Source organism: Neofelis nebulosa, chromosome 16 (assembly GCF_028018385.1).
Source record: "Neofelis nebulosa isolate mNeoNeb1 chromosome 16, mNeoNeb1.pri, whole genome shotgun sequence".
Lineage (NCBI taxonomy): Eukaryota > Metazoa > Chordata > Mammalia > Carnivora > Felidae > Neofelis > Neofelis nebulosa.
In genome coordinates, this window is record NC_080797.1 from 14295738 (window position 1) to 14320851 (window position 25114).

General features: G+C 65.0%; 3 protein-coding genes and 1 long non-coding RNA gene across 6 annotated transcripts; 2 read left to right on the forward strand and 2 right to left on the reverse strand.

The window, feature by feature from the left end:
• Window positions 1-636: 636 nt before the first annotated feature.
• On the reverse strand, window positions 637-3176 carry LOC131498245 (uncharacterized). Its single transcript, XR_009255349.1, has 4 exons — window positions 1638-3176; window positions 1431-1502; window positions 1052-1221; window positions 637-904 (listed from the first exon to the last, which is right to left on the reverse strand). It is a non-coding gene; the product is annotated as an uncharacterized LOC131498245 (long non-coding RNA).
• Window positions 3177-3299: 123 nt separating this feature from the next.
• Window positions 3300-4518, forward strand: PPP1R27 (protein phosphatase 1 regulatory subunit 27). The gene is made up of 3 exons (XM_058705293.1): window positions 3300-3615; window positions 3702-3852; window positions 4174-4518. The coding sequence occupies exons 1-3, from the start codon at window positions 3426-3428 to the stop codon at window positions 4295-4297; spliced, it is 465 nt and encodes a 154-aa protein (XP_058561276.1). The 5' UTR covers window positions 3300-3425; the 3' UTR covers window positions 4298-4518.
• Window positions 4519-4885: 367 nt separating this feature from the next.
• MCRIP1 (MAPK regulated corepressor interacting protein 1) lies at window positions 4886-11599 on the forward strand. Of its 2 annotated transcripts, none has more exons than XM_058705294.1 (5): window positions 4886-4980; window positions 9572-9627; window positions 9722-9840; window positions 10360-10461; window positions 10671-11599. In XM_058705294.1, the coding sequence occupies exons 2-5, from the start codon at window positions 9620-9622 to the stop codon at window positions 10733-10735; spliced, it is 294 nt and encodes a 97-aa protein (XP_058561277.1). In that variant the 5' UTR covers window positions 4886-4980; window positions 9572-9619; the 3' UTR covers window positions 10736-11599. The 2 variants fall into 2 exon arrangements, with proteins under 2 accessions (XP_058561277.1, XP_058561278.1); XM_058705295.1 differs by lacking the exon at window positions 4886-4980 and adding an exon at window positions 5146-5196.
• Window positions 11600-16358: 4759 nt separating this feature from the next.
• On the reverse strand, window positions 16359-24908 carry GCGR (glucagon receptor). Of its 2 annotated transcripts, none has more exons than XM_058705290.1 (14): window positions 24689-24908; window positions 20265-20436; window positions 20054-20156; window positions 19283-19390; window positions 19067-19188; window positions 18863-18969; window positions 18618-18774; window positions 18370-18529; window positions 18231-18291; window positions 17924-17993; window positions 17609-17697; window positions 17350-17488; window positions 17233-17274; window positions 16359-16868 (listed from the first exon to the last, which is right to left on the reverse strand). In XM_058705290.1, exons 2-14 carry the CDS (start codon window positions 20325-20327, stop codon window positions 16638-16640), a joined length of 1452 nt encoding a protein of 483 aa, XP_058561273.1. In that variant the 5' UTR covers window positions 20328-20436; window positions 24689-24908; the 3' UTR covers window positions 16359-16637. The 2 variants fall into 2 exon arrangements, with proteins under 2 accessions (XP_058561273.1, XP_058561272.1); XM_058705289.1 differs by lacking the exon at window positions 24689-24908 and adding an exon at window positions 24122-24229.
• Between the last annotated feature and the right edge of the window lie 206 nt (window positions 24909-25114).

Below are 25114 nucleotides of genomic sequence, written 5' to 3' on the forward strand. Positions count from 1 at the left end.
AAATGTGAGCTGCTCCCCCAGGGGGCGCACGCCCTCCAGCCTCCAGAGGAGGAAACCCGGCACAGAGTGAGGCTGCCACGGGGGAGGGGGAGGCGGGGTCCAATCCTGTGCTCCCTGCCCCCAGCGACCGGTGTGGGTGACCCTGTGGACCCAACTACGCCAGAGCCAGGCCCCTCCGCACGGAGAGCTGGGACCGGGCGGGAGCACGGTGTCATGTGCTCCTGGGAGCGGCGGGTGAATCACCCGTACCTTTCCCCTTTTGCAGAGGCAGCTGATTAGCACATTCCAGGGTCTGGATTTGCTGGGAGGCTGTGGGGGTGGAGTCCAAAACCTGGCCGGGCTGCTGGATTAGCAGGCAACTTTGCACACTCAGGGTGGTCAGTTAAGGCTTAGCAGCCCGGGCGTCCCAATCTCCCTCTCTTCCTCTCCCCTGCCCTCCTTCACTTCTCTCTCCAGGTGGCAGGAAGTTACTGCCCTGGTGCACCAGACACCCCTCCCCCGCCTGCCCCCCCAGGTCCTCAGGCCTCAGAGCCTGCCGGCAGGGACAGGCTGTACAGTGGGCCCTGCACCCAGTCTCCCAGTGGGCTCTCTGGCTCCTGTTTTCTGCTGGATAAAAAGCACCACTAGTCGCACTCCTCGGACTTTCCAAAGTGGGCTTTTTGCATTAAATGTTTTGGTTTGCTTTATTCCTCTAGAAGGTAGAAACCTAACATTGTACAAGCCAGATCGCGGGTTCACACGGGCATCAGGAAGAAAGCCACATGAATACAGGTGTGGTTCTGATGTGGTTACAGGTAGTTAGGGTTTGCCAACCAACATTCTTAGGTGAGACGCTCACAGCCAGCTTCTGACAAAAGGTTCCAAAGTGAGACGCTTCAGGCCAGGCCCACGGTTTAGAGGACGGCTCCAGTGCCCAGATAAGAATTAAAAGCACATTAAATACCTTTCAGGGGAGTCTGTTGTGAATGGGGTGGGGGGCACTTTGGGCACCAGTCCCTTCTCTGGCCCAAGCTGAAACCCAAAAGCCAAAACCCCCAAGCTCTCAGCTCACCTTGGGAGGACGGGGCCTGTCTCCAGCCCGAGGCCTGGCCACTCTCGGGAAGGCCTGGGTGGCAGCTTCATAAAGCCTTCTTTCATTTGATCCCCGGAGCAGGGAGGGCAGACAGAACTTTCCACGACACCAGAACAGGCCATCTTCACATCAAAGGAAAGTTCTTTCTCCTGTAAACACGCCAGAAGAAAGTATACTGACTCCTCCCAGGTGACTAGGAGTTAAGGTCACCCAGCACCGTCCTCTGAGCCCTGAAGCTCAGGAACCCCAGGCACCACCCTTGGATCGGGGGCCCTGCAGGGCCTGGCCTGGGAGGGAGGGTTCCATGGTGGCCAGGCCCGGCCAGCAGGTAGGGGCTCTGAGACCAGCCGAGAAAAACCTTGTCAGGGCAGGGAGTCTGTCTTCGGCGGTGCCCCATTTCTCCACAGCATTTGGCCCCAAGGCTTTGCACCTAGAGGGTGTTAAATACATTTGTTGATTTGGTTCTGTTGGATGGAGACCAGCCTGGTGATGCAAGGCTGCTGGTGACCAGGTGGCCGGCCCCACCCCCAAGAAGAGTGCCAGTCAGCCTTGGTTCTGTCCTTACTCAGGACTCCAGAGACTCCCCGGGGGCTTCTCGCCAGTGTCATGGCTTGAACTGCATCCTCCAATATTCCTAAGTTGAAGTGCCAACCCCCGGGACCTCAGAATGTGATCTAATTTGGAAATAGACAGTTGTCATAGATGTGGTCGCTCAAGACGAGGTCATTCCGGAGTAGGGCGGCCCCTAATCCAATGACTGGTGACCTTATAAATTTGGACACAGGCACACACAGGGGCAAGGCCGTGTGAACATGAAGGCAGAGATGGGGTGATGCCTCTACAAGCCAGGGAACAAAGGCAGACACCAGCAGCCAGGAGGGGGCCTGGATTCTCCCTCAGAAGGAACCAGTCCTGCTGACGCCTTCATCTTGGACTTCCCGTCTCTAAAACCATGAGGAAATAAAGTTTTGTTTTGCTTTTCAATGTTCATTTATTTTTGAGAGACCGAGTGACACAGAGCAGAGCAACAGAGGGAGACACAGAATCCGAAGCAGGCTCCAGACTCGGAGCTGTCAGCACAGAGCCAGATGTGGGGCTCGAGCTCGGTGTCCAGGAGATCGTGACCTGAGCCGAAGTTGGCCGCTTAAGTGACCGAGCCACACAGGTGCCCCGGAAATGAAGTTGGTTTCAGCCCCCAGTCTGGCACTTTGTTATAGCAGCCCAAACGCACCCAGCTAGCCAACAGCACGTGCTGCGGGCGCTGCCCCCCCGACCCCGTGAGCTCCTGGCCCAGCTCTGCTCCCGTGTGCAAGGCTCATTTCCACTGGCTCTTCTCCCCGCCAAAGTCTCGGCCACCCCTGGACACAGGCTGCTGCGGTGGACTGCTAGCGCCGGCCCAGCCTGCCGGGCATCTTCAACGCACTGCACTGGTTACGTTCTCACAGGGAAGCCCGGACCAGGCAGAGTGCGTACATCACCTGGGCCGTGATGGCCCTTCCGAGGGGAGCAGACTGAATGCTCCCTCGGGTGTGAGCATGTGTGTCCTTGGCAGTTAGTGGCAGGAGCCTGGAGCCAGAGGAAATGGGGGTGGAGGGCACGGGGCTAGAAGGAAATGAGGGCAGGGCGGTGTGGGGAGGGCTACCTGGTGGGCAGGGTGGGATGGTCTAGTGGAAGCAGAGGCATTTATTTACATTCTAACCTGGGAAGGTTCCCAGCGGGAGGGCAAGGTGGTGCAGGCCCAGCTGGAAGGTGACAAGTGGCAGGGGGGGGGGGACATGGGTGGGGCTGGACCTCTGCTGGCATGGTCAGGACCCTGTGCTTCCTCAGATGTGGGCAGCCCCTTGCTTCTCAGGAGGTGGGAGCGGCCACCCCCACCAGACCTCGGGCCTTTTCCCTGAGTTCCCAGGACTGTGGGAGATGCCTGGGCCCTCTCCATGCCCTTGTCGTCTCCATACCCGCTTGCCGTCCTTATGGGTCCTGTCCTTCTAGTGCCTTCTCCTGCCCTCTGTAAGGCACCTTCTAGGCCCAGCTGTGGGGCAGACAGCAGTGGCCAGGGAGGATCTGACCCCTTTGGCCGGGGCACAGCGACAGGTGGGCTGAAAGACGAGCCACGAAACATGATCCTGTGTGCAGGGCAGAGCTGCTCTGTTTCAGCCCCTCCCGGTGTGAGCATGACTACGCAGCTTTATATAGCACTGCGGGCCCTATATAAGAGGGAGGTGGCCTCATCACAGGAGAGCACGGGGCGGCGGTGGCGCGGGAAGAGCCTGTATGCGTTGTCTGATCCGGGCCGGACACGTCCCTCCCCCGAGCAGTAGGGTCCCCGCAAGGTGGACCCACCACAGCCCCCAGGATGCCCAGCAGGACCAGCCGCTACGCCCGATACAGCCCACGACATCGGCGCCGGCGGATGCTGGCCGATCGCAGCGTGCGTTTCCCTAACGATGTCCTGTTCTTAGACCACATCCGCCAGGGTGACCTGGAGCAGGTAGGGCGCTTTATCCGGGCTCGGAAAGTCACCCTGGACACCATCCACCCCTCAGGTGAGCGCCTGTGGGGCCAGCCGAGGGTCTGTGGGGTGTTGCGGGGGAAGACCTCAGCTTTGACTCCTCCCGCCTGCCCTGCCCAGGCCTGGCCGCCCTGCACGAAGCCGTGCTCTCTGGAAACCTGGAGTGCGTGAAGCTGCTGGTCAAGTACGGAGCTGACATTCACCAGCGAGACGAGACTGGGTGGACGCCCCTGCACATCGCCTGCAGCGACGGGTACCCTGACATAGCCAGGTGAGAGGGCCAGGCCAGGGGCTTCATCCCAAATGCCCTGACCTCAGGTGGCCTCCAGGATGTGGTCTCCTGAAAGGCGGCCCTGGCAGTAGAGCTAAGAGCCCTAAGAGCTTCTAGGATCTCCTTTCTACCCTGTTGCCTTCCCTAGAACAAACGGGAAAAGTCAGCCACTGTTTCTGGAGGATAAAGTTTCTTCCTCTTCACCCTTCCTGGAAACATTTTTTTTAAAAAGGTGCACCCCAGGACTCTAGCCTGCTACCCCGGGGTTGGGGTGAACATCCTGCAGGCCGCCTTCCCCCCACCACCACCTTTGCACCCCAGGTACCTCATCTCCCTGGGGGCAGACAGAGACGCAGCCAACGACGATGGAGACCTGCCTTCAGACCTCATCGACCCAGACTTCAAGGACCTGGTGGAGCTCTTCCAAGGGACTAGGATGGACTGAGCCCAGCCCTGCCCTCCCCGGGCTCTGGCCCTCCGGAGAGAAGTTGGGTGCCCACCTCCCCCACGTACGAGGACTTGCCCCACCGGTAGGGGCGGCAGCTGGCCAGGAGCCCGTACCTGGGCACAACCCCCACCCCCCACGCTTCTGGCCTGGCTTTTTCTCCAGGTGAATTTTTTTTTTATCGTGACACTTTTTACTTTTTCAATAAACGTCATTCCCCAGCCCCTGGTGGTAGCCTGATTACTGGGCACGGGGCCGTCCCGGTTCTCCCGCTTCCGGTGGTCAGTGGGCTCTGCCATCCCAGCGCCAGGCTTGGGGGTGCAGGGGGCAGCGCCAGGGAAGGGAGCCAGCGTCTCGGGGCTCCGGGGTCTGAGGTCTCTGACCCCGCCGACCCCCGACTCCCAGAACCCCAGCGTCCCCAGCCCTCAGCTCCGCTCCCCTCGGCTCTGCAGCCCCCGCTCCCGCCGCTCCCCCCGGTACCCCGCCGACCCGGACCTAACGAAACCGGAGGCGCCCGTACCGCGGTCCCCCGGTCTCCGGCCCCGCCCCCAGCGGCCCCGCCCCCGCCCCCAGGCGCGCGCGCCGGTCACGTGCCCCCCCGCGCCTGCGCCTGCGCGCGCGGTGGTGGCGTCACTTCCGGCCGGGCCCCAGCTGGCGGCGGCGGCGGTGGCCGAGCGGGCGAGGTGAGGCGGGAGCGGGGGCGGGGGCGGGGGCGGAGGCGGGGCGGGGCGGGCGCGGCCGGGACCCGCCCCGGCTCGGCGGCTCGCGAGGGCAGGGCCCGGGCGGGGTCGCGGAGGGCCGGGACCGGGCGCCCCGCTCCGTCCGCTGCGCCTGAGTCCCTGGGCCTGCTGGCGGGGGGGGGGGGGGGGGAGGGCGCGCATCCCGCCGCGGGCGGTGCGGTGAGGAGGGGGCGTGGGGACGTGGCGGGGCCGGTCCGCACCTGTCCCGGGACGCGGCGCCTGGGTCCCCCCGGGGGAGACAGGCGCGGAAGGGGCAGCGATGGGCCCGCCCTTTCCATTCTCTGAAGCCGCCGCCGCGGTGGTTGACAAATGTCCTGCCTTCCCCCCTTGCCGAAGGGAGCATTCCTGAGGATGCTCCTTGGCTCTTGGAATGCAGCTGGCCAGGCCCCCCGCCGTGTTCCCTGCCTTCCGTTATCCAGCCTCTCCCACAGCCCCGGCCTCCGCAGGCCAGGTGGTGCGGTGCCAGGTGCAGGGTGGGAACGGGGCAAGACGGGCCTGCGTCTGCCCCGCCCTCGGGGAGCTCCCTGGGTTGCAGGGCCTGACCACCGGAGGGGGCTTCCAGAGACGGGGTGGAAGCCGTGGGGGGGGTCGGCCTTCTAATTACGAAGGCCACCGGGCTGTCATAAACATCAGATGATAGGGAGGTGCAAAAGTTGTATTCTCCGCCCAGCCCCAGGGGGACTTCCATGAAAAGGCTGTCTGGTAGGTGACTCCGAGGATGAGTCAGGCCGTGTTGGGCAGAGGGGACACCTTGAGCAAAGGCCCTGAGGTGTCTGTGGTGAGCAGTGAGGGAGTCCTGGGTAGAGAGCTTTAAGAGAGAGTGGGAGTGGGGAGGAGAGGAAGCGGGGCGTGGGCTTGATTTGGGGCGAGCTGAGGTTTCCAGGTCACGTGGTGGGGGGTGCACACGCTGGCGCCGGTCTGTTGCTGGGGATGGGAGCGGCTGCCGGCAGCCAGAAAAGAGGGTGCGGGGCTGGGGCAGTGCTAGGGGCTTGGCCTGAGGGGTCTTCAAGGGAAAGCCCCTGTTGGACGGGGCGTACAGCAGTATTCTGGCTGTTGCTGGGGTAACATCATTTCTAGACGTCTTAGTGGCTGAAACTGTTGAGTACCACAAAGACACAGGATGCCATGGGAAAGCAGAATCTAAGAAAAATTTAACATCGGAAATTCTAAAGGAATGCCCACCGTTGCATCACCGATTCTAATTCTGGAATACTCATTGTCACTTTTCTGGAAAACAGAGTAGCATCTTCTTTCCTGTCCTAAAGCATATGGCTGTGGGGGGGGGGGGAAGAATTTGAGACTGGGTGGCCAGAGGCTGGGCTTCGGGTCCCCCCCCTCCCCCCCAGTGCCCTGCCTTCCCCTAGGAGGTCTCTGAAGTCCTTGGTTCTCATGGAAGGGCAAGGTACAAAATTCACCCATCTGGAAGACTCCCTCCTTGTCTCTGAGCACAGCCACGTTGACGTCAGGGGTGTCCCGGGACCCGGCAGGGGTGCGGGCAAGGGCAGTGGTGGGCTCCGGAGGGCTCAGGTCGGCTGAGCTGCCCGGGCCTGGCCCTGTCTGCTGCCCCGGAGGCTCAGAGGCTAGGGCTCCTTGGGGTTCGGACCCGGCCTTGCTGGGTGCCGGGCTGCCGTGCCCAGCAAGCCTGTAACCAGCCCGTAGCAAGTGCTTGCCGTGGCTGGCGGCACCGCAGCCGCTTCATATATGCCGGACTTTCCTGGGCCTCTGCCTTCCTCTGAGTGGCTGGCTCTGCATTCGGTGTGTCCAGCACTGTCCACAGTCGTGCCTTGTGGTCAACAGTGGCCCTTCCGCTCCCAGAAGTGCCCAGTTAGCGCGCTCTTCCTAGGACGGTCCTGTCTGAGGGCGTGTCTGTGGTCCTGTTGGACGAGGAGCCACAGAGGTGTGGTTCGAGGTGGTAGCTCCGCATGGTTGTGCTGGGGTCCCTGTCAAGCGGGAGAACCTGGCGAGCCATCTTGGGGGCTGCTTTGGCTTCAGTGAGTTCTCTGAGGTCCAGAGAGGGAGGGATTTCCCTGGAGGCAGCAGAGCAGGGGGCGGATGATCTCCAGCCACAGAACGGTTCTGGGCCCTGCCGTGGGCCCTGCCGTTGGCTCGGATAAGAGTCAAGGCGCGCAAAGGGGGCATTAGCGTGTGGTTCTCCGTGGTGATGGCAGCTGGCAGAGACGGCTCTGTTTATACTGTGTGTGGGGGTGGGCCCAGCAATGCGTGACACCTAAAGAAACGGACTGGGGCCAGATTGAGGGCTTGATGGCTTTAGAGGGCCCAGGGTGTGCAGGGTGGGGAATTATTTGGGGAGCGGAATTAGGACAAGGGTGGGGGATAATGGTGCAGCTGGCTGTCGTGTTGTGGGGGGTGGTAGATGGAGGAGGGGCGGCTGCAGATGGGAAGAGGTGATGAGGGTGAGTGAGTGAGTGGCGGGTCACTGTCCTTTCTGTCTTCAGGAAGGCACCAGGCCCCTGGTCTCTTTCCAGGAGAAGTCTCTCAGTGCCCCCGAGTCTTGCCGGGCAGCAGGGCCCGAGGGGCGGGGGGGTGGGGGGGGGGGCAGTACAAGGTCTTGGTGGTGAAGACCCAGGGCCCAAAGCTGAGCTCTGGAGGGGGCGGGAGGACCCAGATGTTCCTGGGAAGACGGGTTGGTAGGACCTAGGCTGTGGCAGAGTCAGCTGGGTGGGGTGTGATTTTCTGCTGCAGAAGGCGGCACCCGTAAGTCCCCAGGGGGTGAGAACCTGCTGACTGTGTGGCCAGTCCTGTCTTTCCAGAGAAGCAGAAACCTCCTTAGCTAAAGTAGGATGTCCGTACAGGCGGGCCTTTGCTGACAGATGCACAGCCCTGGGACAGGGAACTGATGTGACCTCATCCTGCTCCTGGTTTGGTCAGGAAGCCCAGCAGGCAGTGGGGCCGGGTCCCTGGTGTGGGGACCGAGTGCTTTGTGGGTCCAGGGCTCTGGTCTTAGGCACAGCCCTGCGGGCCAGCTGCTCTGGGCCCAACCCGGGTTTGGCCTTAGGTCTGCAGGGACAGGGGAGCTGGTGAGGTGTCCAGAGAACCTCACGTGCCTGTAGGCAGGGTGACCGGAGCCAGGAGGGGGTGAGCACCTGAGTTAGCCCGAGAGGGTGAGTAGGCGGCCCTGAGATGACGCCACAGTGCCCACAAAGGCTGGGGGGCCCCCCAGAAGCTGTGGCCAGAAGAGGCAGAGGCTGCCGTGCGGGGAGAGGCCCGAATTGGGGCGGGTGAGGCTGGGAAGGCAGGTGCCCTGAGCAGTGGCCTCCAGGGTTGAGGAGAGCAAAGTACAGGAGGAGAGGGGGGCCTGGCTGAGGCGGGGGGCCATCCTGTGGCAGGACCGGAGCTTCCCCGCCATGTCCCACTGCCGATAGCCCCCCGGGTCGACCAGCGCACCCTTAGGCCCGAGAGGGCTCCCTCTTTGCTCTGGTGTTCCAGGGGCCGGCGCCTGGGAGACAGGACCAGGGCAGGGAGACCCCTGAGTCCAAGAAAGAAGACGTCACTTTGTGAGGGAGGGGCACGGGGTTGCACGCACCCTCCAGGAAGCTGGTTCTGTGCTTTTTTTTGTTCTTGCTCTGCCGCCTGGGCTTGCGTTCAGCCGTGCGGGTGTTCAAATGCCTGATCATTGGTGAGACGGCGAGCGAACCAGAGAGCGGGTGTCCACAGCGTCCCGCCGCTCCGGCCCTCTGGGAAGGCCTGTAGCTGCACGCTGGGGCCGCAGGGGCGGGGGGCTCTTGCGTTCAGGGCCCCCTCCGTCCGCCCCTGGCACCGAGGCTTGTCCTGTCCCGAGGCCAGGCCTGGGACCGGCCCCATGTGGGCAGTAGGCAGCGTCCTCACCCTGTGCTGTGTCGTCCACCAGAGAGGGAACCCTGTCCAGCTGGCTGGTTTTAGAGTGAGCCTGAGAGTAACCCCCGCCCGGGGCTATGGCCGCAAGCAGGCAGCACCCCAGGGTCTCGGTCGCTCGGTCAGGCCCAGCTGCTGCTTCCAGGCTCACACCTTTACCCCGGCCCTCCTTCCCCGTTGGGTTCTGTGTCCAGGGCCCCAGTTCACTCGCGCCCTGGCCTCTGGGACCAGGAAGCTCCGGCTCTGCTCGGCTCCTCACCGAGGAAGCATGGCCCCGTAGACAGGGAACCAGGCTCAGTGGAGACAGCCCCCGGGCCCCGCAGGCAGTGAGGGTGGAGGTGGGGTTCACTGGGATGGTGGCAGCCCTTTCCCGCAGGCCCACGCTTCCCTGACAGGTGTCCCGGGACTCTGGAAAGGGGGCATCTGGGCTCTGCTGCCGGCGCCTTCCCAAGCTGCCTGACTGCGGGGGAAGGGGCTCCCTGGGTAGCGGTGGCCCAGGCGCCGGGATCTGCCCAGAACCGAGGCTGCTCTGAGCGCAGGTGCCGGCTGCTGGCCCCCAGCCTCCACGTGCTTGACTCTGCCCACACTGGGGCTGCGTCCCAGCCTTGGGGGACCCCGGCGGGCAGCTTGAGGGAGGAAGCGCGACTCGGTCCCACCTCTGGGGTCTGGGCTTCTCTTCTAGAGGCCGAGGGGACCCGGCAGCGGAGCGTGAGGACCAGACACCCCCGCGATGACCAGGTGGGTCTCGGGTTGTGGAGCGGCCTCGCCCAGGGGTCAGGGGGTGGGCCCCACTCTGCCCCCAGCCCTTCCTCACGTGCTGGGCCCCCTCCAGTTCCCCCGTCTCCAGAGTCGTCTACAACGGCAAGAGGAACAGTAGCCCCCGCTCTCCCCCCAGCAGCAGCGAGATCTTCACCCCGGCCCATGAGGAGAATGTGCGCTTCATTTACGAAGGTACGCGGGGCACCGCCAGCCGGGAACTCTCCAGAACCCCCCTCTTGCCGTTCCGGGATACGGGCTCTCTCCCCTGGCCTTCAGGGGCCCGGCAGCTGGGGTCACTGGGGACTTGTCTGGTGAGGAGACCCGGTCCTTGTAGTGGGAGGCGGGCAGCTCCTAGGACAGGCCCCATTTGGAGCGGGCCAGGTTTACTTGAGGACAGGGGACCGTTGTGGAAGACGGGCAGACGGTGCACCCCAGGAGGACCCAGGGGTGTCCAGAAGTGTGGCCGGGGCATATGAGCGTGTGCGTGATGAGCGTGCCAGGAGGCGGGAGAGGCCCAGAGCCTCCTGGAGGAGAGCTGCCGGGTCCCGCGTGTTGGGTCCCGCGTGTCGCGTGTCTCTGTGACCGCAGCCCCCTACAGACGAGGGGCGGAGCTCTGAGGGCTGGGAAGGGGCGAGGGCGCTGAGCGCGTGGGCTCCGCCTGCCACCGCCCGGCCGCGCTGGGGGATCTGACGTCCTCCCTGCTCTCCGCAGCCTGGCAGGGAGTGGAGCGAGACCTGCGGAGCCAGATGTCGGGCAGCGAGCGGGGCCTGGTGGAGGAGTACGTGGAGAAGGTCCCCAACCCCAGTCTGAAGAGTGAGTGGGGAAGACGACCCGGGAGGGAGGGGCCCGGCCAGGGGCCCTGCGCCGCGGAGGGTGGAGGGCGGAGGGCAAGAAGGCTGCCCACTCGCGACGCGGTTTGGCAGCACGGGCCCGGGCCCAGGGCTTCCAGAGGCAGGTACGGGATGGGGGGCCCGGGCCCGGTCTCCGTCTCTGCCACCGTTGACCGCCCCGTCCCCTGACAGCCTTCAAGCCCATCGACCTGGGTGACCTGAAGCGCCGGAGCACGCCTGACGCCAAGAAGTCCTGAAGCCAGTGTCCCCTCCCCCCCCCCCCCCCCCCCCCCCGCCTCTGGGAGACCCGGGTGCCACCCGATGTTGGTCTCCCGTGGGCTCAGTTCGTGGGAGGGGGAGGGGCCGGGGCCGTGTGCCCAGGGGGCTGTCAACCCCAGGACCGGGAGGGGCACGATTGGTGGCCAAGGCCTGCCCTTCCTCCCCGAGCCCCCTCCTTTCCTCCTAGGGGGTCTCGAGCTGCCCCTGCCCCTGGGCGGGTCTGGACCCTGCCAGCCCCCACTCTCCCTGTAGTTGTCTCCTCGGAGCTGCCTGCCCCCACCCCAGGGCCTCGGCTCTGACTCCCCTCCACCTCCCGTCACCTTCCATTGCCGCCACCCCCTGCCCCCCGGCCACTTCCAAGGTCACGAGGGAGACCTGGGGGGCCTGTGCCGTCTCCCAGGCTGGTGGTACTGGGCTGGCCTTGGCCCTGAAGTGGCCAGGAGGCAGGACAAAGGTGGCCCTTCCATACCTGTTGTGTATTCCCTACCAACTCCTGCTGCTTCTCTGGCCTGGACACGTTGGGGAGCATCTAATTCTTCACCCCACTGTCCAGCCTGGCCCTGTCCTTCCCTGCATCAGCTTCGGGTTGGCACCAGCCCTCTGGGCCTGGGATGTTGCGAGCACCCGCTCAAAAGGGGTCCTGGGCAACCAGGCCTAGCCCCTTGTTGTCTGTGGCCCTGTGGCCACAGCAGCCCCCTTGGGCAGGGGTATGAGGCTGGCCTTGGCCCTGTGCTGTGTGCTGGGACGGTCACCAGGGCCCCCCTTTCTTCCTGTGCTCTCCAAAAGCCAAGTGTCTGTGACTGAAGCCCAAGGACCAGTGAATAAAGGCGGGTGGCGCTGGATCGGCCCCCCTTGGTCTGTCAGGCCCCTGTCCCAGCAGCCCACGCGGGGCTGGAGGTCCAAGGTCACGGTCCAGGTGCCAGAATCCAGAAATTTCATCTGATCCCTGGGATCCTCTAGGGGGGGTTCAGGCCTCCTGGGGGGCTGTGGGAGGTGGACGTGGGGCTTTCTGGAGGAGAGATCGGTTGGGGTGGCTCTATGCTCTTCAGGGGACCATCTTCTTAAGGGCGGGGCCCTGCAGGCAGCAGCCTCCTCCCTCTGCAGCCCTGAACCTCCGTGCTGGACCCTGGAGGGAAGTGGCTTCGCTAAAGGGGTGGCCGTTGAGCCCTGAGAGAGACCCAAGTGCACTTGACCTTCAAACCTGGAAAGCCCTGGCAGGCCAGGCCCAGATAAGCCAAACTGGAATTTATTTTGGGAACACTGTTTCCTGGAAGAGTATTCTGGGGCCCTACAGGTGGCTCCAGGAGGCATCTTCTCTGGTGGGGGGAGGGGGGCTCCCCAGGGAAGGGGCACAGGAAGGACAGGTCATGCAATAAACAGCCGCCTTGGCTCGCTGCCAGTGGGCGCTGGCTGGTGCCAGGCCCTGAGCCAAGCCTCTAACCACGTGGCCTTGTTTGCTCCCTGGGGACCCGTGGGGTGTTTTGCAGAGGGTTTGAGTGCCCGCAGCTACCCTCCCTGGCCTCGTGCACTAGTGGTGATAGCCGTGGACCCGTACACCCCACCACTGTGTGTGGCGGCACCACAGGACACCCCCTCGAAGCCTTTTTCACTTTCCATGTCCCTGCAAACTTAGCTTTTCTGTGAAATGGAGGCCCTCAGCCTGTGGTGTCTGCCCAGAGCACCTGGGAGGTGGGTGGAGGCTCGGGGGTCAGGGGACGGGGTGGGGGCAGGGCAGATCGGAGGAGGCATGCCGGCTAGGTGTGGAACCACCCCTTCCCTAACTTGGGGTCCAGGTGTCCATTTGGTGATTATGACCGGTGGATGAGGACTCTGTGGTCATAAAGGGGGTCTTGGGACCAGGGGGGAAGGGGCAGACATGGGGTGGAGGGATGCTAGCTAGTGGGAGGTGGTGGTTGGGCAGAAGTCCTCCCTGTTGGCCTGGCCCGGCTCTCTGGTGGGCACGGGTCCTCCGGGCTGAGCCCGGCCCCAGCTGTGCTGCCACCTCCCTGTCCAAGGTGCCTTCACCAGCGCTGTGCGGCTGCCTACGAGTGGCTGGAGACGCCTCACCTCGGAACAGTGAGGGCAGCAGGCAGCGTGGTGGACCAGGGCTGCGTCTGTTTCTCCACATTGTACGCTGCACGTGTGCACGTCATTTCATTCGATGTCAGTGACTCTGTGGGGCAAGTTTTATTACCCTAGTTTCACGAATGAAATGGCCTCCTATAAGAGACCGCCCTAATTCAAGTTTTAGGACTTTAGTTTTATCAGAATTTTAATTTAGTAAATATTGAGCATGTTCATGTGCCTTGAGCATGAACAATAATCCCCAGTCCACATTCCCCTTATCTAAATGCATTCTCGGTGGGTCACGGACTCAGGATGGGAAGGCAGAGTGCATCAACTGCCTCTGCTTGACACGTCCCTTAAGTCTTAACAGCTGCCCTGCCCCATTTTGGTATTGAGGACCCTGGGGTGCTTCAAAGTGGAGTTTCCCACACTCTGGATTTGGCCAGTCACCTCCTGTTAACGGGCTCCTCTGTCCCCTGTGTTTCTGTAAACTGAAGCGAGATATAGAGGCCTGATGGGATTCATAGGAAGAGACCTTGGATGTAATATGATCACTTTGGCTGCTAAGGTTGAGAAAGGACTGTAGGCAGTTTCAGGGTAGAAGGAGAGAGACCTATTAGGGCTATCTCAGTGAACTCTAGAAAGAGGAAGCTGGGGGTGGGGCAGTGAGGAGCTCTGTGGACTGTGGGATTTGAGGTGTTACGTGGGAAGATGGGTCCAAAGTGTGGATATGAGAGAGCCACAGGGGCTGGAGATAAAATTGGGAATCATCTAGAAAGACAGTTTTCACAGATTGATGAGAGGAGGAGAAATGTGGCCTGGTCCCTGGGCAGGGCCGTCAGGGAGGGGAGGAGGAAGCAGGAAAAGGGACTGAGCAGTGGAAAGGTCAGAGAAAGAGCAAGCAGGGGGAGGATCTGGGGCTGAGGCTTGCCAAAGTGTCCAGGAAGAGGTTGAGGCAGCTCAGAGAGTGGACCAGCAGCCCTCAGTCTTCTCCCACCCCTCCCCCACCCACAGGCAACCCTTTTCAGCTCTTCAGCTGATTCTTTGACTTGTATTTCTAAGTAGCAAACATATGCTGTTCCTTCTTGGTTTTCCACTACACACATATGCCGTTCCCATCCACTATTCTTCCTAGACAGTTCTTTTTTTCTCCCCTACCTTTGGTTACATCAGTGTTGAGTATTTACATTATGATGTCTATGTTTGTATTTGAAGCTGAACCATGTGGTAAATTGTGATTGTTTTTCTGTTCTGCCCAACCTTTTGTTTTCTTTGAAGTTATTAATTGCCTTCTTTTTTTCATTTGCTTAGTTTTCTATGTACTAAGTCCTGAATTCTCCACCAGGTCATTTAAATTTCCCCTTGGTTTAGTCACTTTGGTCCTGTTGAGGGTGTCTCACCTGGAGCTGTCTGCCCCCCACCCAGTGATGCACTCTGGTGCAGAGCCGCCATCCTGGGGAATGACCCCCCTCAACTCTCCTAGGTTTGATCCCTGTTTATTGTAGTCTAGGTATTCCTCTTGTTCTTCACACTCATTTTAGTAGTGCGTATGTACACACACATGCATGTGCACACAGGCAGGGCAATACCCATGTATTCTTTGGGGGTAAGGCCTGAAGTGAAGGACTCCGGTAGCGATGGGGAAGGCAGAGGGCCTGGAGTGTTCATTCTCCTGGGCAGAGAGAGGCGGGGGTGCTGGGCTGTGAGAAAGTGGGTTTCTCGAACCATCCCCCTCCTCCCTACTTGCAGGGCTGCCCGGTCAGAGCCAGTGTTTATTGGCTGGGCAGGTCCAGCCCCTGCCAGGCCTCCGCCTCCACCCTCAGCTCTACCGGTCTGCTCCAGTTCCCGTGGGGACAGGGACAAGGGTGAAGGAGGATAAGGGCAGAGGGAGTCAGGATAGGGAGGGCTGTCAGGAGGCCACTAGGTGAGTGGCACACTCCCCAAGGCAGTCACCACCCCTGAGCTCAGCTGGCGTGAAGGAGAGCTTACGCCCTCCTTGTGCCCACACAGGCTTCCGGGCATCAAGGGCTGGCAGGGGTGCCCTGTGGGCAGGGGCTTGGGAGGCCCTGGCACAAGAGGCAGCCTGAAGCCTCAAGGTCAAGGCCCTCAGTCTTCCAGCTGCACGGCTGGCACTGCCCACCCGTCCCACAGAGGCACAGTCGGCTCTGCAGACTGCCGTCAATCATAGTAACGCTGGAGACCCCCCTGGGCCCCGCAAGAGCTCAATCTCCCCTAACTTGTCTCCAGCCCCCCCCGACCTCCCCCCGCCCCACTTCCCTCCCTGCCGCATCCGGGCCTGCGGTGGGTGTGGGCAGCACAGGGTGAAGGCCCCCTCGGGAGGGCCCCAGTGCCCGGCGGGTGAGTAATTTTATTTACCTTTCCCGAGAGGCCTTCTGTCCTCTCATTTTCTCCAATTAGCCCGGCTCTGCCTGAGCAGCTCCAGCCCACGTGGCCTGTGGGGGCTGTGGGCACCCCACACCCTAGCGCTCAGTGGTCACCTCCCAGGTCCTTGAGGCAGGGACACCTGGCAGGCTGGTTAGCTTGTGCTCTCTGTTCCGCTGGCTCCTTTCTCCTCTGACACACAGCCCAACAGGTGTCACCGCACTGGCTGCATGGGCACTCGGGGGGGTGACCACAATCCCCACACTCGTTCCTCCTCCTGCACTTGCCTCCATCCCCGCGTCAGATACACTATCCCCAAGATGGCAACCTTGACCTTGGGGTGCTCCCCAAGCAATTGGGTTCCCCACCTAAGTGCACCGTCTGGTTCTTCCTGTGTAGGACACTCCACTCTTCCCTGGTGAGCACCAGCCCTTGCTGCCTGCCAAGCAGGGTGCCCACCCATCATGCCACGGACAGTGTCCTTGCTGCACTCACTCGGGTGGAGCGGGTCAGGCTTCTCTGTTAAGCGATGACGTCAGGACGGCGCAGAGGTCTTGGGAAAATCGTGCCGCTGCCATCACTCAGACCATTTCAATTTTGGGGGGTCCGTTCCTCCCCACTTCATCTGCTAAATGGCCTGTGAATTGTTGGGGTTAGAGCCGGGGTCGAGTAGCGGCCAGTGGAGGACATCCGGCTCTGGATTGTCTGCCGATGCCCCTGTCGGGCCTGAGCTCAGCCCTGGCTCCGGGAGAGAGCCCGAGGTATTCGCGTGGGGTTGGTGGAAGGAGTGTGGTACCTGCCCCTCCGCCATCGTCCGCCCCTTCACACCCTTCCGCTGGCTGATGGTGACCCTCTGGGGGTTGGGAGCCAAAACGAATGGACCGTCCCCTCGGGCCCAGGGTGTGGGCGAGCCCCACCTAAACCAGCATGGGAGGGTGGCTAGAAACTGCTCCGGTGGGGACGGGGAGGGGCGCTCTCGGCCACCGGTCGCGCTTTGGGACCCCCTCAGGGGTTCCAGCTCCAAGTTATCGGGAAAATGGGGGGCTCCCAGAGGCAGCACACCAGCCGCAGTCCTCATCCCAGGCTGCTCCCTTCCGTGGGGAGGCCCTGGGCCCGGCCCCGCCCTCTCTTTCAGCCCAGCTCCCCACGGGGTGCGGCCGCTACTCAGACTCTTTATTGTTGGAGGGTACACACGTCCTTAAACACCGGCTACACCGGCAGGCGCTCACAGCACGGCTTCCCGTCACACCCCGCCCCCCCCCCCCCCCCAGCACAGGGCAGAAGGGAGGCCCTCAGACCTCCCACACCGGGGCACGGGTGGACGGTGGGGCCGCTGTCCGGCTCCCGTCCCTCCAGCCTGGGCTCCGGGTGGTTCAGCAGGGCCCTCTCTCAGCACCCGAGTCCGGCCTCGGCCGGGGGCCCCCGGGGGCGTTAGAAGGGGCTCTCGGCCAACCCGGGGAGGCTGCTGACCCGGCCGGTCTCCGCGGAGGGGTCCCGGCCGGCCCCGTTGCTGCCGCCCCCGCCCCCGGAGAGCAGCAGCTTCGCGCTGGGGGGGCGGCCCCGGGGCCGGGCCGAGGCCGAGGGCCTGTGCACGTGGCGCTGTTCCCGCAGCGAGGTGCCCACGTGCCAGCGGTGCCAGCGCCGCAGCAGCTCCGACTGCACCTGGGGGGGGGGGGGGGGGGGGCGGGGCAGGTCGGGCCAGTCCCGCCCCCGCCGGGACCCCCGACCTCCCAGCCTTGAAGGACCCGCCGGCGGACCCGGTGTAGACAAGGCGGGCTGCACCACCACGGGCCCCTGGGGTCTTCCGGTTCCCGGGCACCCCCCCTTCACCGCGCACGCCCCGAGCACCAGGCCGAGGCTGACCATCTGGGGGGGCAGGGGGGGGGGCAGCACCCGGCGTCGCGGGGACCGCGGCGCCAGTAAATGCAGATGGACGTGGGGGGCGCCCCCTGCACGGGTGAGGCCAGGGCGCCTAAGCTCCCCTCCGACCCCAACCGCAGGCCCGGTCCCAGACCTCCCCGCCTACCTCCTTATTGAGGAAACAGTATAGAACAGCCACCAGCAGGCCCTGGAGAGAGGAGGCAGTCAGGGCCTCGCCCAGGCCCGGAGGGGGCCAGGTGGTTACAGGGGGCAGGGCGGGCACCTGGAAGGAGCTGAGGAAGAGGTCGAAGAAAAGCTTGGCGGAGCGCAGGGTCCCCTGGGCGTGCTCGTCCGTCACGAAGGCAAACACCACCTCGTGGACCCCCAGCAAGGGGATGAGGGTCAGCGTGGACTTCGCCAGCCTGCGGGAAGGAGCCTGAGCCGCCGGTCCCAGCCCTGCCCGCCGGGGCCCCGGTGTCCCCCGCGCCCCCAGCCCTCCCGCCTCCTCCCGGCCTCGGGGTCCGTAAGCTGCCCGCACCCACCGGAACTTGTAGTCGGTGTAGCGCATCTGGCGGGCTCGCAGCTTGGCCACGAGGACGCGGAGGACGCGGGTGAAGATGAGGAGGTTGATCTGTGTGTGGAGGGCAGAGCTCAGGGCGGCCCCTCCTGGAACGGGCGGCCACGCGGGCCGGGGTTGGGCACCGGCCGGTGTCCCGGCTGAGGGCCAGGGCCTCCCTCCCTGCGGCCAACAAGGTCGTCCGCCTCCTCGGGCCCCCGGGGCCCACACAGGAGGAGGGGGCGGGCGGGGGCCAGACACCGGCAGCCTCCGTACCCCTCCCCGTGCCTCACTTCCTCACCAGGATCGCCAGGAAGACGGGGAAGCGCAGGATCCACCAGAAGCCCATGTTATCGTTGCTCGTCCAGCACCTGCAGGGCGGGGCCGGCTCAGGTCCCGCCAGCACCCCCTCCCCCCACCCATGGGGGGGGTCTAGTTAGTGCCTTGGGAGAGGGTGGGAAGTGACCCCCATCCTTGGGCAGGCTCGCTCCCCGCCCCCGCCTCTGACTATTGACTCCGCCCACAGTGCTGTCGGACCACCACCCACTCACCCGGCGCAGCGCCCTGCGGCCGCCCCCAGCCCTGTCCTCTGGCCGGCCCATACTCACTGGATGTTCTCAAACAGACACTTGACCACAGCCCAGGGGATGACGAAGAGCATGGGGGCACCTGCGGGGAGGGGGCAGCTGTGGTCCCGTGGCCCCAGCCAGCCTGCCCCCCCCCTCCGCCCCGCACCGGCCTACTCACCCCAGCCGAGGCCCAGGTAGAGGGCGAAGAAGCTCCTCTCCGGGAAGGCGGCGAGGCCCAGCAGGCTGTGCAGGTACACGCCCTCCACCAGCAGCCAGCAGTAGTTGGCCACGATGCCGTACTGCATGAACACCGCGGCCACCCGGCAGCCGGCCACTGCCTGGCCGCAGGGGCGGGGTGAGCTCAGGTCCCGCGGCCACCTGCCGCCCTGGGGCCGGGAGGCCCGGAGGCCCGGTCTGGGTGCTCACCCCATCACTCAGCCAGACGCTCACGCTGAGGTCGTCGCCGATCTTCTGGCTGTATCGGGTCTTGAGCAGCGTGTCGATGACCAGCACGGAACTGGCCTTGAGCACGAAGGACGCGAACAGGTTTGCGTGGATGTAGTTTCGGGTGCAGTGCAGCTTGCTGTGGGGACAGCGAGTCGGTGCCTGCCCGCCGGCCCGCTTCCCTCGGTGGGGGCGGAGGGGGGCCCGAGCAGGGTGGGCAGGCGTACCTGAGGCCCAGCAGGGTGGCGAGGGCCAGGAGCAGGGCCCCCAGGGAGAGAGAGTACCCCACCGTGTACATCACCTGGAAGCTGTTGTACATCTTGGCCACCTCCTTCTGCAAAGCGCGGTGGCCGGTCAGGGCTGGGGCGCCGCCGCGCCCCGCCTCCCACCCCCCTCCCCGGGGCCCCGCTGTGCGCCCGCCGCGGGCTGACCTGGACCTCAATCTCGTCGTCGTCCATCTGGCACTGAGAAGCATTCCGCCACGGCTGCCCCCGGGGCCCGCGCACCCACTGCCCGTCAGGCCCGCACTTCTTGAAGACGAGGCGGTGTTGCACTGGAGGGGCAGGCTCCGGTCAGCCCCCGGCCCCCGGCCCCCGGCCCCCGGCCCCCGGCCCCTCGGCCAAGCCCCGCAGCCCCTCCACAGTTACCTTTGTGGTGCCAGGGCAGGTACCAGGGGCAGGAGATGTTGGCCGTGGTGTTGGGAGGGGTGTCCGGCCAACAGGAATACTTGTCGAAGGTTCTGTTACAGACCAGCTCTGCGAGGCAAAGCAGGGCGGGCTGGGAGGGGCCCCTCAGCAGGGCCCGGCCTACGCAGCTGGCGGTCTCCTCTTAGAAGGCCCTGCCTATCATCCTCTGCTCCCCAGCATGCAGCCCTCCCCCACTCCCCTTGCACACCTGCCATCTCCAATGTGCCCCAAACCCACCCGGGCTCGTCCCTCTTCCCAGTGCCCCCTTCCAGTGCCTCCCTCTCCGGGGGCCGAACCCCTATCTGTTGGCTTCCTTCCAGGGTCCAGCCCCGAGTCTGTGGCTCACATCCCCTTTCCCTCGGCCCAGCACAGGCTCCCTCCCTCCATTGGACAACGGCCCTGAGTGACCCTCAGAACTTACGTGCCCCTGTCCCTGCCTGCGCCGCATGACGGCCCATCTCCCTCTGCACCCGGGCCTCGTGTGGGCTGCCTCCCTCACCACCCCATCTGCCTGCTGGGCCTGAAGCTCCATGGGGGCAAAGACATGACCCCTGGGACCAGCAGCGGACTGGGGGGGAGGTGGGGGACTGTGTAGCTCCCAGTTCTGGACCATTTCTTTTCTTTCCTGGTGTGTGGCCTTGAATAAGTCGCTGACTGGCCTTTCCACGGCTCCCCTATAAACGGGGGGAGGGTGGGCAGGGGGGCAGGAATGGTGAAAGGCTAGGGGCTCACCGGTGGGGGGGGGCAGCAGGCTCAGGTTGTAGAGACACTGGTCACCGTACAGCTTCCACTTCTCAAACAGGAAGTCCATCACCTGGGCGGAGGGGGCCTGTGGCTGGGCGGACAGGTGAAGGGACAGGGGACAGGACTGCATCAGCGGGAGAGGCAGGCCGGTGGGTGGGAGCCCGGGGGGGCTGGCGGGGCGTCTGGCCGTCGTGCTCACCTGGCAGGCCAGCAGCAGCAGCAGCGGGAGAAAGTGGGGGCGGTGTGTCCGGGTGGGGGGCATGCCTCTGAGCGGCCGCCCCCCACATTTGGCTGGGACTGCGCGGCTGGGGCAAAGCGGTCCTCCTGGGCACGCACGCTCCTCTGGGGAAGTCCGGTCGAAGCAGCGGGGCCTGTGGAGGGACCCCCACGGGTGAGGAGACCCAGCTGGGCTCCGCTGCGACCGGAGGGGTTTTCTTCTTCCCTGAAACCGCCCCTCTGAGCCTCTGGTCCTGTTGATGAAGTGGGAGCCGGGAGGGAGAAGATGCCAGAAGTCGCTCTTGGCCAACGACAGGGTTGGGGTCCGGCCCGGTGCCAGGAGGTGCTGCCCAGGGTCGTGGAGGCTGTGCTGTCTCCCCCGGGAGGAGCTGGGTTTCCCACGGCTGGTGGCTGTCTGTCTGGCAGCTCTGACAGGCCCGGAGCTCTCCCTGCCCCATGCTGGTGGCGGTCACCATCCTGCCTGACGACAAAGCTGCTCGAAGCAGCCTCCCTGGTTACCCACCTCCTCCCTTCGGCCCTTGCCATCCTCCCTACCTATTCTTAGCCCCTGGGAAAGGCAGCTTGCCAGGCCGGGGCGGGGTGCCAGGGCCATCCATCACAGTGCCATGGTTATCCAGGTGGCCCCAGGCCAGCTCCCAGCCTCGTCCAGGGGCCAGGAGTGCCGGGCACATGCCTAGGATGGTCCCTGTCACACACATGCCCTCTTCCCAGGACTGGGGTGTCGAGGGGTACCCTCTGGGCCCCACCCAAGGCTCAGGCCTGGCTTCCTGGATCCCCTGGGGCACATAATGCAGGTGGCTGGCTGCCCAAGCTCGGGACCCCCGCCGTGGTGGTGCCTGCAGGGGGGTGCCCTGGGCCTGGCCTGAGTCTGAGTGGAGATCTGGGGTAGCAGATCGGATCGACTTTCTTTGCTTTCAGAGCCTGTCTTTGGCTCTGAGCGAATTCCCCGAGGGCAGGAGGGAGGGGCCCCTTAGGGCCTGGGTGTGGACTCCCTTAGGAATGGCTTGCGTGAGCCCTCCAGGACCCTGGATAATCCCTTCTTTGGGCACCCTCGCAAGGAGTGAACAAGTGATGGACGGATGGACGGACAGATGAACAACCAGTTGGCTGGAAGACAGTGAGCAGGGGTGGGAGGGGGCGGGGTGGGGTGCAGGCAGGTGGAAGGTTTCAGCTTCCTCCCATCAGCATCCAGTTGGGCCCTCGTGGGGCCAGCTCAACCTAGGGCTCCCCTGAATTCACCCCTCAGCCCTAAGGGGACCCTGAGACGTCACCATGTGGGGTGAGAGCTCAGTGATCCAGGACGGGCGCTTCTGTGGGGCTCCTGACCCAGCCCCTGACCACGGGTGCAGGCCAGCCCGGTAGAAGCCTCACCCAACGGTCACCGGTCCCCAGTCTACAAGCCGGGCGAGGGGACACGCAGACTGAGGGCTCAGGAGCGGAGGCGCCACAGTGTGGAGGACCCTTTCGGCAGGGAAAGTGGCAGGCAGGTGGAGAACGAGGGCCAGTTCAGGTATCTCCAGCCCTGGGGTCGCCCAAGGGGCCTTATCTCCTGAGGCTGATTGGCCAGCCCCGTCCTCTGCCCTGCCCCTTGCCGGCTCCGGCCACTGAGCTGGGTGGGTAAGGAACAGGCAGGAGCCAGCCTCTTGCAGGAGGGAGAGGCGGTGCAGGGGTGGCCTGCGAGGCAGGGAGGGGGAGGCAAGGGCTGGCTGGGGCACGGGCGGACAGCGAAGATGCAGGCAGGGGACACGGGGAGGAAGGACGGCCCAGTAGGTTTTCCCTGCCAGCCCCGCAGCTGGGGATGGGGAGACGGCTCCGCCGCAGGGACCAGCGAGGAGCTCCACGCCAGAAGGCCAGCCGCTCGGACCGCAGCTGCGGGTGGCGGCCGGGACAAGCCTGGCAGCACCTGAGCAGCCGGCTGGAAAAGGGGAGCTCACCTTGCTGACTTTCGGCCGTGCAAGGCTGAGGGTCTCGAGCCCTGGCTTTCGGCACCCAGATGCCAGGCCGGCCCCACAGCAGAGGGCCTGTCGCGTGCCAGCCCCGTTCCGGTTCCGGGACCACGGGTAAAGAATTTAACTTCCCAGAGGCTCAGTTTCCCCACTTTACAAATGGGGATCCCTGCTTCCCTATCTTGAGGAGTAAATGAGCTTTGCCACCCGGATGACCATGGCCAGGCCCCTGCCCTACCGCGGGGGCGCCCTGAAATCCAGCCCCGGGATAAATATTTGCGGAATCGGATGAGGGTTGAAGCCGAGACGATGAGGCGGTCAGAGGCGGAGACGCGGCTTCTGGGGCTCCCCCAGCCCCCCATCGGCCGCAGCTCCAGAGCTAGCTATTTTCCACCTTATTACCCCGGCTTGAGCCGGCGGGGGTGGGGCACGGCCCGCCAGGGACCCGAGCCTCCTCGCTTCGTGGACCGGGTGACCTGGTCCTGGACTGCCCCCGCACAAGTGTCAGCTCAGGGCTGGAGATGTGGGCAGGGGTTTAAGCAGAGAGGCAGAGTCAGGGGCCTCGTGGGAGGTCTGGTGGGCTAGGAAAGGACGAGGTGGCCTTCCCCAGCTGCTCCGCTCACCTCCTGTCCCCTTTCCCGGCCCTTTCCCCTCCCCCCTTGGATTCCCCCCCCCCCACACCACCTATTGGGCTGGCCTGGCCAAGGCACTCTCCCAGGTGCTCACGGCCCAGCCACCATCCCACCCGCTTCCACTGGGGATAGCTGAAGGACTGCCGGACTGGACTGGAGGAGGGGCCCCCAGAATGGGCGGTTGGTCCAGGGAACCGGCTAGGTTGCCCTGGTCACCCCCTGTTTGGCCCTTGATCCAAATGGGGGGGGTTGAGGATTCCCAGCCTCAAAGGGGCGTGACGTGGTGGGGGTGGGGGGTGTTTTTGTGAAACCAGAGTAAGGAGCAGGAAGGTCATGGCCCCAGGGCAGGATCAGGGGCCACCGGCTGTTGACAAAGCCTGACTCTCGTGTCCTCCCCACCCCCGGGGGGCGGAGCAGACCTGGATGCCAGCCAGGGTGCAATTCCCCTCCAACCCTCATCCCCCAGCGCTGGGGGACCAAGAGACAGCCAGGGCCAGTCCTGTGACCATGCGGGTGCCCAGACGTCAGGGGTCAGTTGGTTCAGGGTGGGGACAGAAACCCCGAGGCCTGGAAGTAGTGGGGGGGGGGGGGGGACACTGGAATGGTGGGGGCAGAGCAGAGCAGGTCAGCCACCGGCCCTCGCTTTGGGTCAAAGTGACAAGTGTGGGCCCCACGAAGAATGGGCCGGGCAGGGTGCAGCGCCACTCGCCCCCTCCTGGGGAAGCCGGGTAGAAGGGATGATGCAGTGGGAGTCCTGGGGACCTGGGGGTGGGGGGACGGGGAGGGGGGGCTGTTCTGGGGAGCTGGGACCAAAGGGGGCAAGCAGGACTGCCTCTGCCCTCCCCCTGGGAATCTCTGGGGTGTCTCCTTAGAGCTGCTTGTGGGCGCCTTGCGGGGGCGGCCAAGGGGGCGGGTGCTGGACAGGAGTGGAGAGCTGACTGGGGCCGCAGGACAGAGCGCCGGGCCGCCCGGACCACCGCCCACAACCCCGGCCGCCCTCCCCAGGGAGGAGACCCCAGACTGCCAGACGGTGCGGGACCCGGTTGACCGTCTGAGCTGGAAGGGCGAATCGGATGGGGACGGAGGTGTCGGCCGGGGTGAGGACAGCGACACCCCGGGCCCTGAGACCGCCCGGCCCACGACAGGGGTCCCCGCCGGCCATTTCTGCGCTGCCCACCCCGCGGGCCCTGGCCGGGTGGGCTCCGGGGACGTCCCCTCGGGGCCGGGCCCGGGTTGCTCACCGTGTGCCGCTCGGCCTCCCGCTCCGGCCCAGGTTCCTCGCCGCCCTCCGCGCTCTCGGGTCGGCGCCCGCTCCGCTCCCGCGCCCGCCGCGCGCAAACTTTCCGGCGGCGACGCTGGGTGGCGGTGGCGGTGGCGGCGGCGGCGGCGGCGGCGGCGGCGGAGGCGGAGGGGCGGGGGCGGGAGCGGCCCCGCGGGGGGCGGGGTGGGGGGAGGGGGGGCCGCACGGAGGGTCCCCGCCCGCCCTCCCCCACCCGGCGCCGCGCTCCCGCCCCCGCCCCCGCCCGGGTCCCGGACTCCTGCCCGCAGATCGCTGCCCTGCGGACCCCCACCCCCGGGACGGGTCTGCAGACCGGGTCGCGGCGGGTCAGCGGCTACCCCGGGGAACAGGAGACGCGGGGGGGACTGGTGGGGGTGAGCAGAGCTCTGGGCCGTGGCGGGAGGGAGGCTGTGACTCGACGTCCCCTCCTCTCGCGCCACCCCCCCCCCCCCCCCCCCCGGCCCCCATCCGCGCTCCCCGCCCCGCCCCGCCTCTTTCCCGGATGCCGCGCCGACTGGACCCCACTTACCCTCGCCGCGGCTCTGGGGGACATTTCTTCCGAGCGCGCCACGGGGCAGACTGGGCTGGGTGGGGGCAGGGCGGCCCGTGGGGTGTCCCCCGGCCCCGGGCTCTCGGGGCCTCTCCAGCACCTCGCTTGCCGGTGCCACCGGCCCGACTCCTCCCGCTGATGCCGCCGCTGCTCCCGGTGCCCCGGGGACGCTCTGCTCCTCCCAACCTCCTCCTCCCCAGACTTCTGCCCTGGGCTCACCCTCCTGAGGGTGCCCTCTCCTCCCCGCCCCCCGGGAGGGGGCTAAAGCCTGAATCCCAGCCCCTGCTCTGTGCCCAGTGACTTCAGGGTCACCAGACCCCAGGGACGCTTTGGGGCCTCCTCTTTCCTGGCCTTTCAGCATCCTGGGACCCTAACCGTCCTCCCTCCTTCTAGAACGTTATCTGG

What these genes read in the sequence shown, in the direction of transcription:
- PPP1R27 (XM_058705293.1), top strand. Translation starts at nt 3,426, where the DNA reads ATGCCCAGCAGGACCAGCCGCTACGCCCGATACAGCCCACGACATCGG. An exon ending in GGACACCATCCACCCCTCAG is followed by an intron (nt 3,616 to 3,701) that starts GTGAGCGCCTGT and finishes TGCCCTGCCCAG; the next exon opens with GCCTGGCCGCCCTGCACGAA. An exon ending in GGGTACCCTGACATAGCCAG is followed by an intron (nt 3,853 to 4,173) that starts GTGAGAGGGCCA and finishes TTTGCACCCCAG; the next exon opens with GTACCTCATCTCCCTGGGGG.
- GCGR (XM_058705290.1), bottom strand. Translation starts at nt 20,327, where the DNA reads ATGCCCCCCACCCGGACACACCGCCCCCACTTTCTCCCGCTGCTGCTG. An exon ending in TGTCTGTTTGAGAACATCCA is followed by an intron (nt 17,994 to 18,230) that starts GTGAGTATGGGC and finishes CCCGCCCTGCAG; the next exon opens with GTGCTGGACGAGCAACGATA. An exon ending in ACTGTTTCCTCAATAAGGAG is followed by an intron (nt 16,869 to 17,232) that starts GTAGGCGGGGAG and finishes CCCCCCCCCCAG; the next exon opens with GTGCAGTCGGAGCTGCTGCG.
- MCRIP1 (XM_058705294.1), top strand. An exon ending in TGTGCGCTTCATTTACGAAG is followed by an intron (nt 9,841 to 10,359) that starts GTACGCGGGGCA and finishes TGCTCTCCGCAG; the next exon opens with CCTGGCAGGGAGTGGAGCGA. An exon ending in CCCCAACCCCAGTCTGAAGA is followed by an intron (nt 10,462 to 10,670) that starts GTGAGTGGGGAA and finishes GTCCCCTGACAG; the next exon opens with CCTTCAAGCCCATCGACCTG.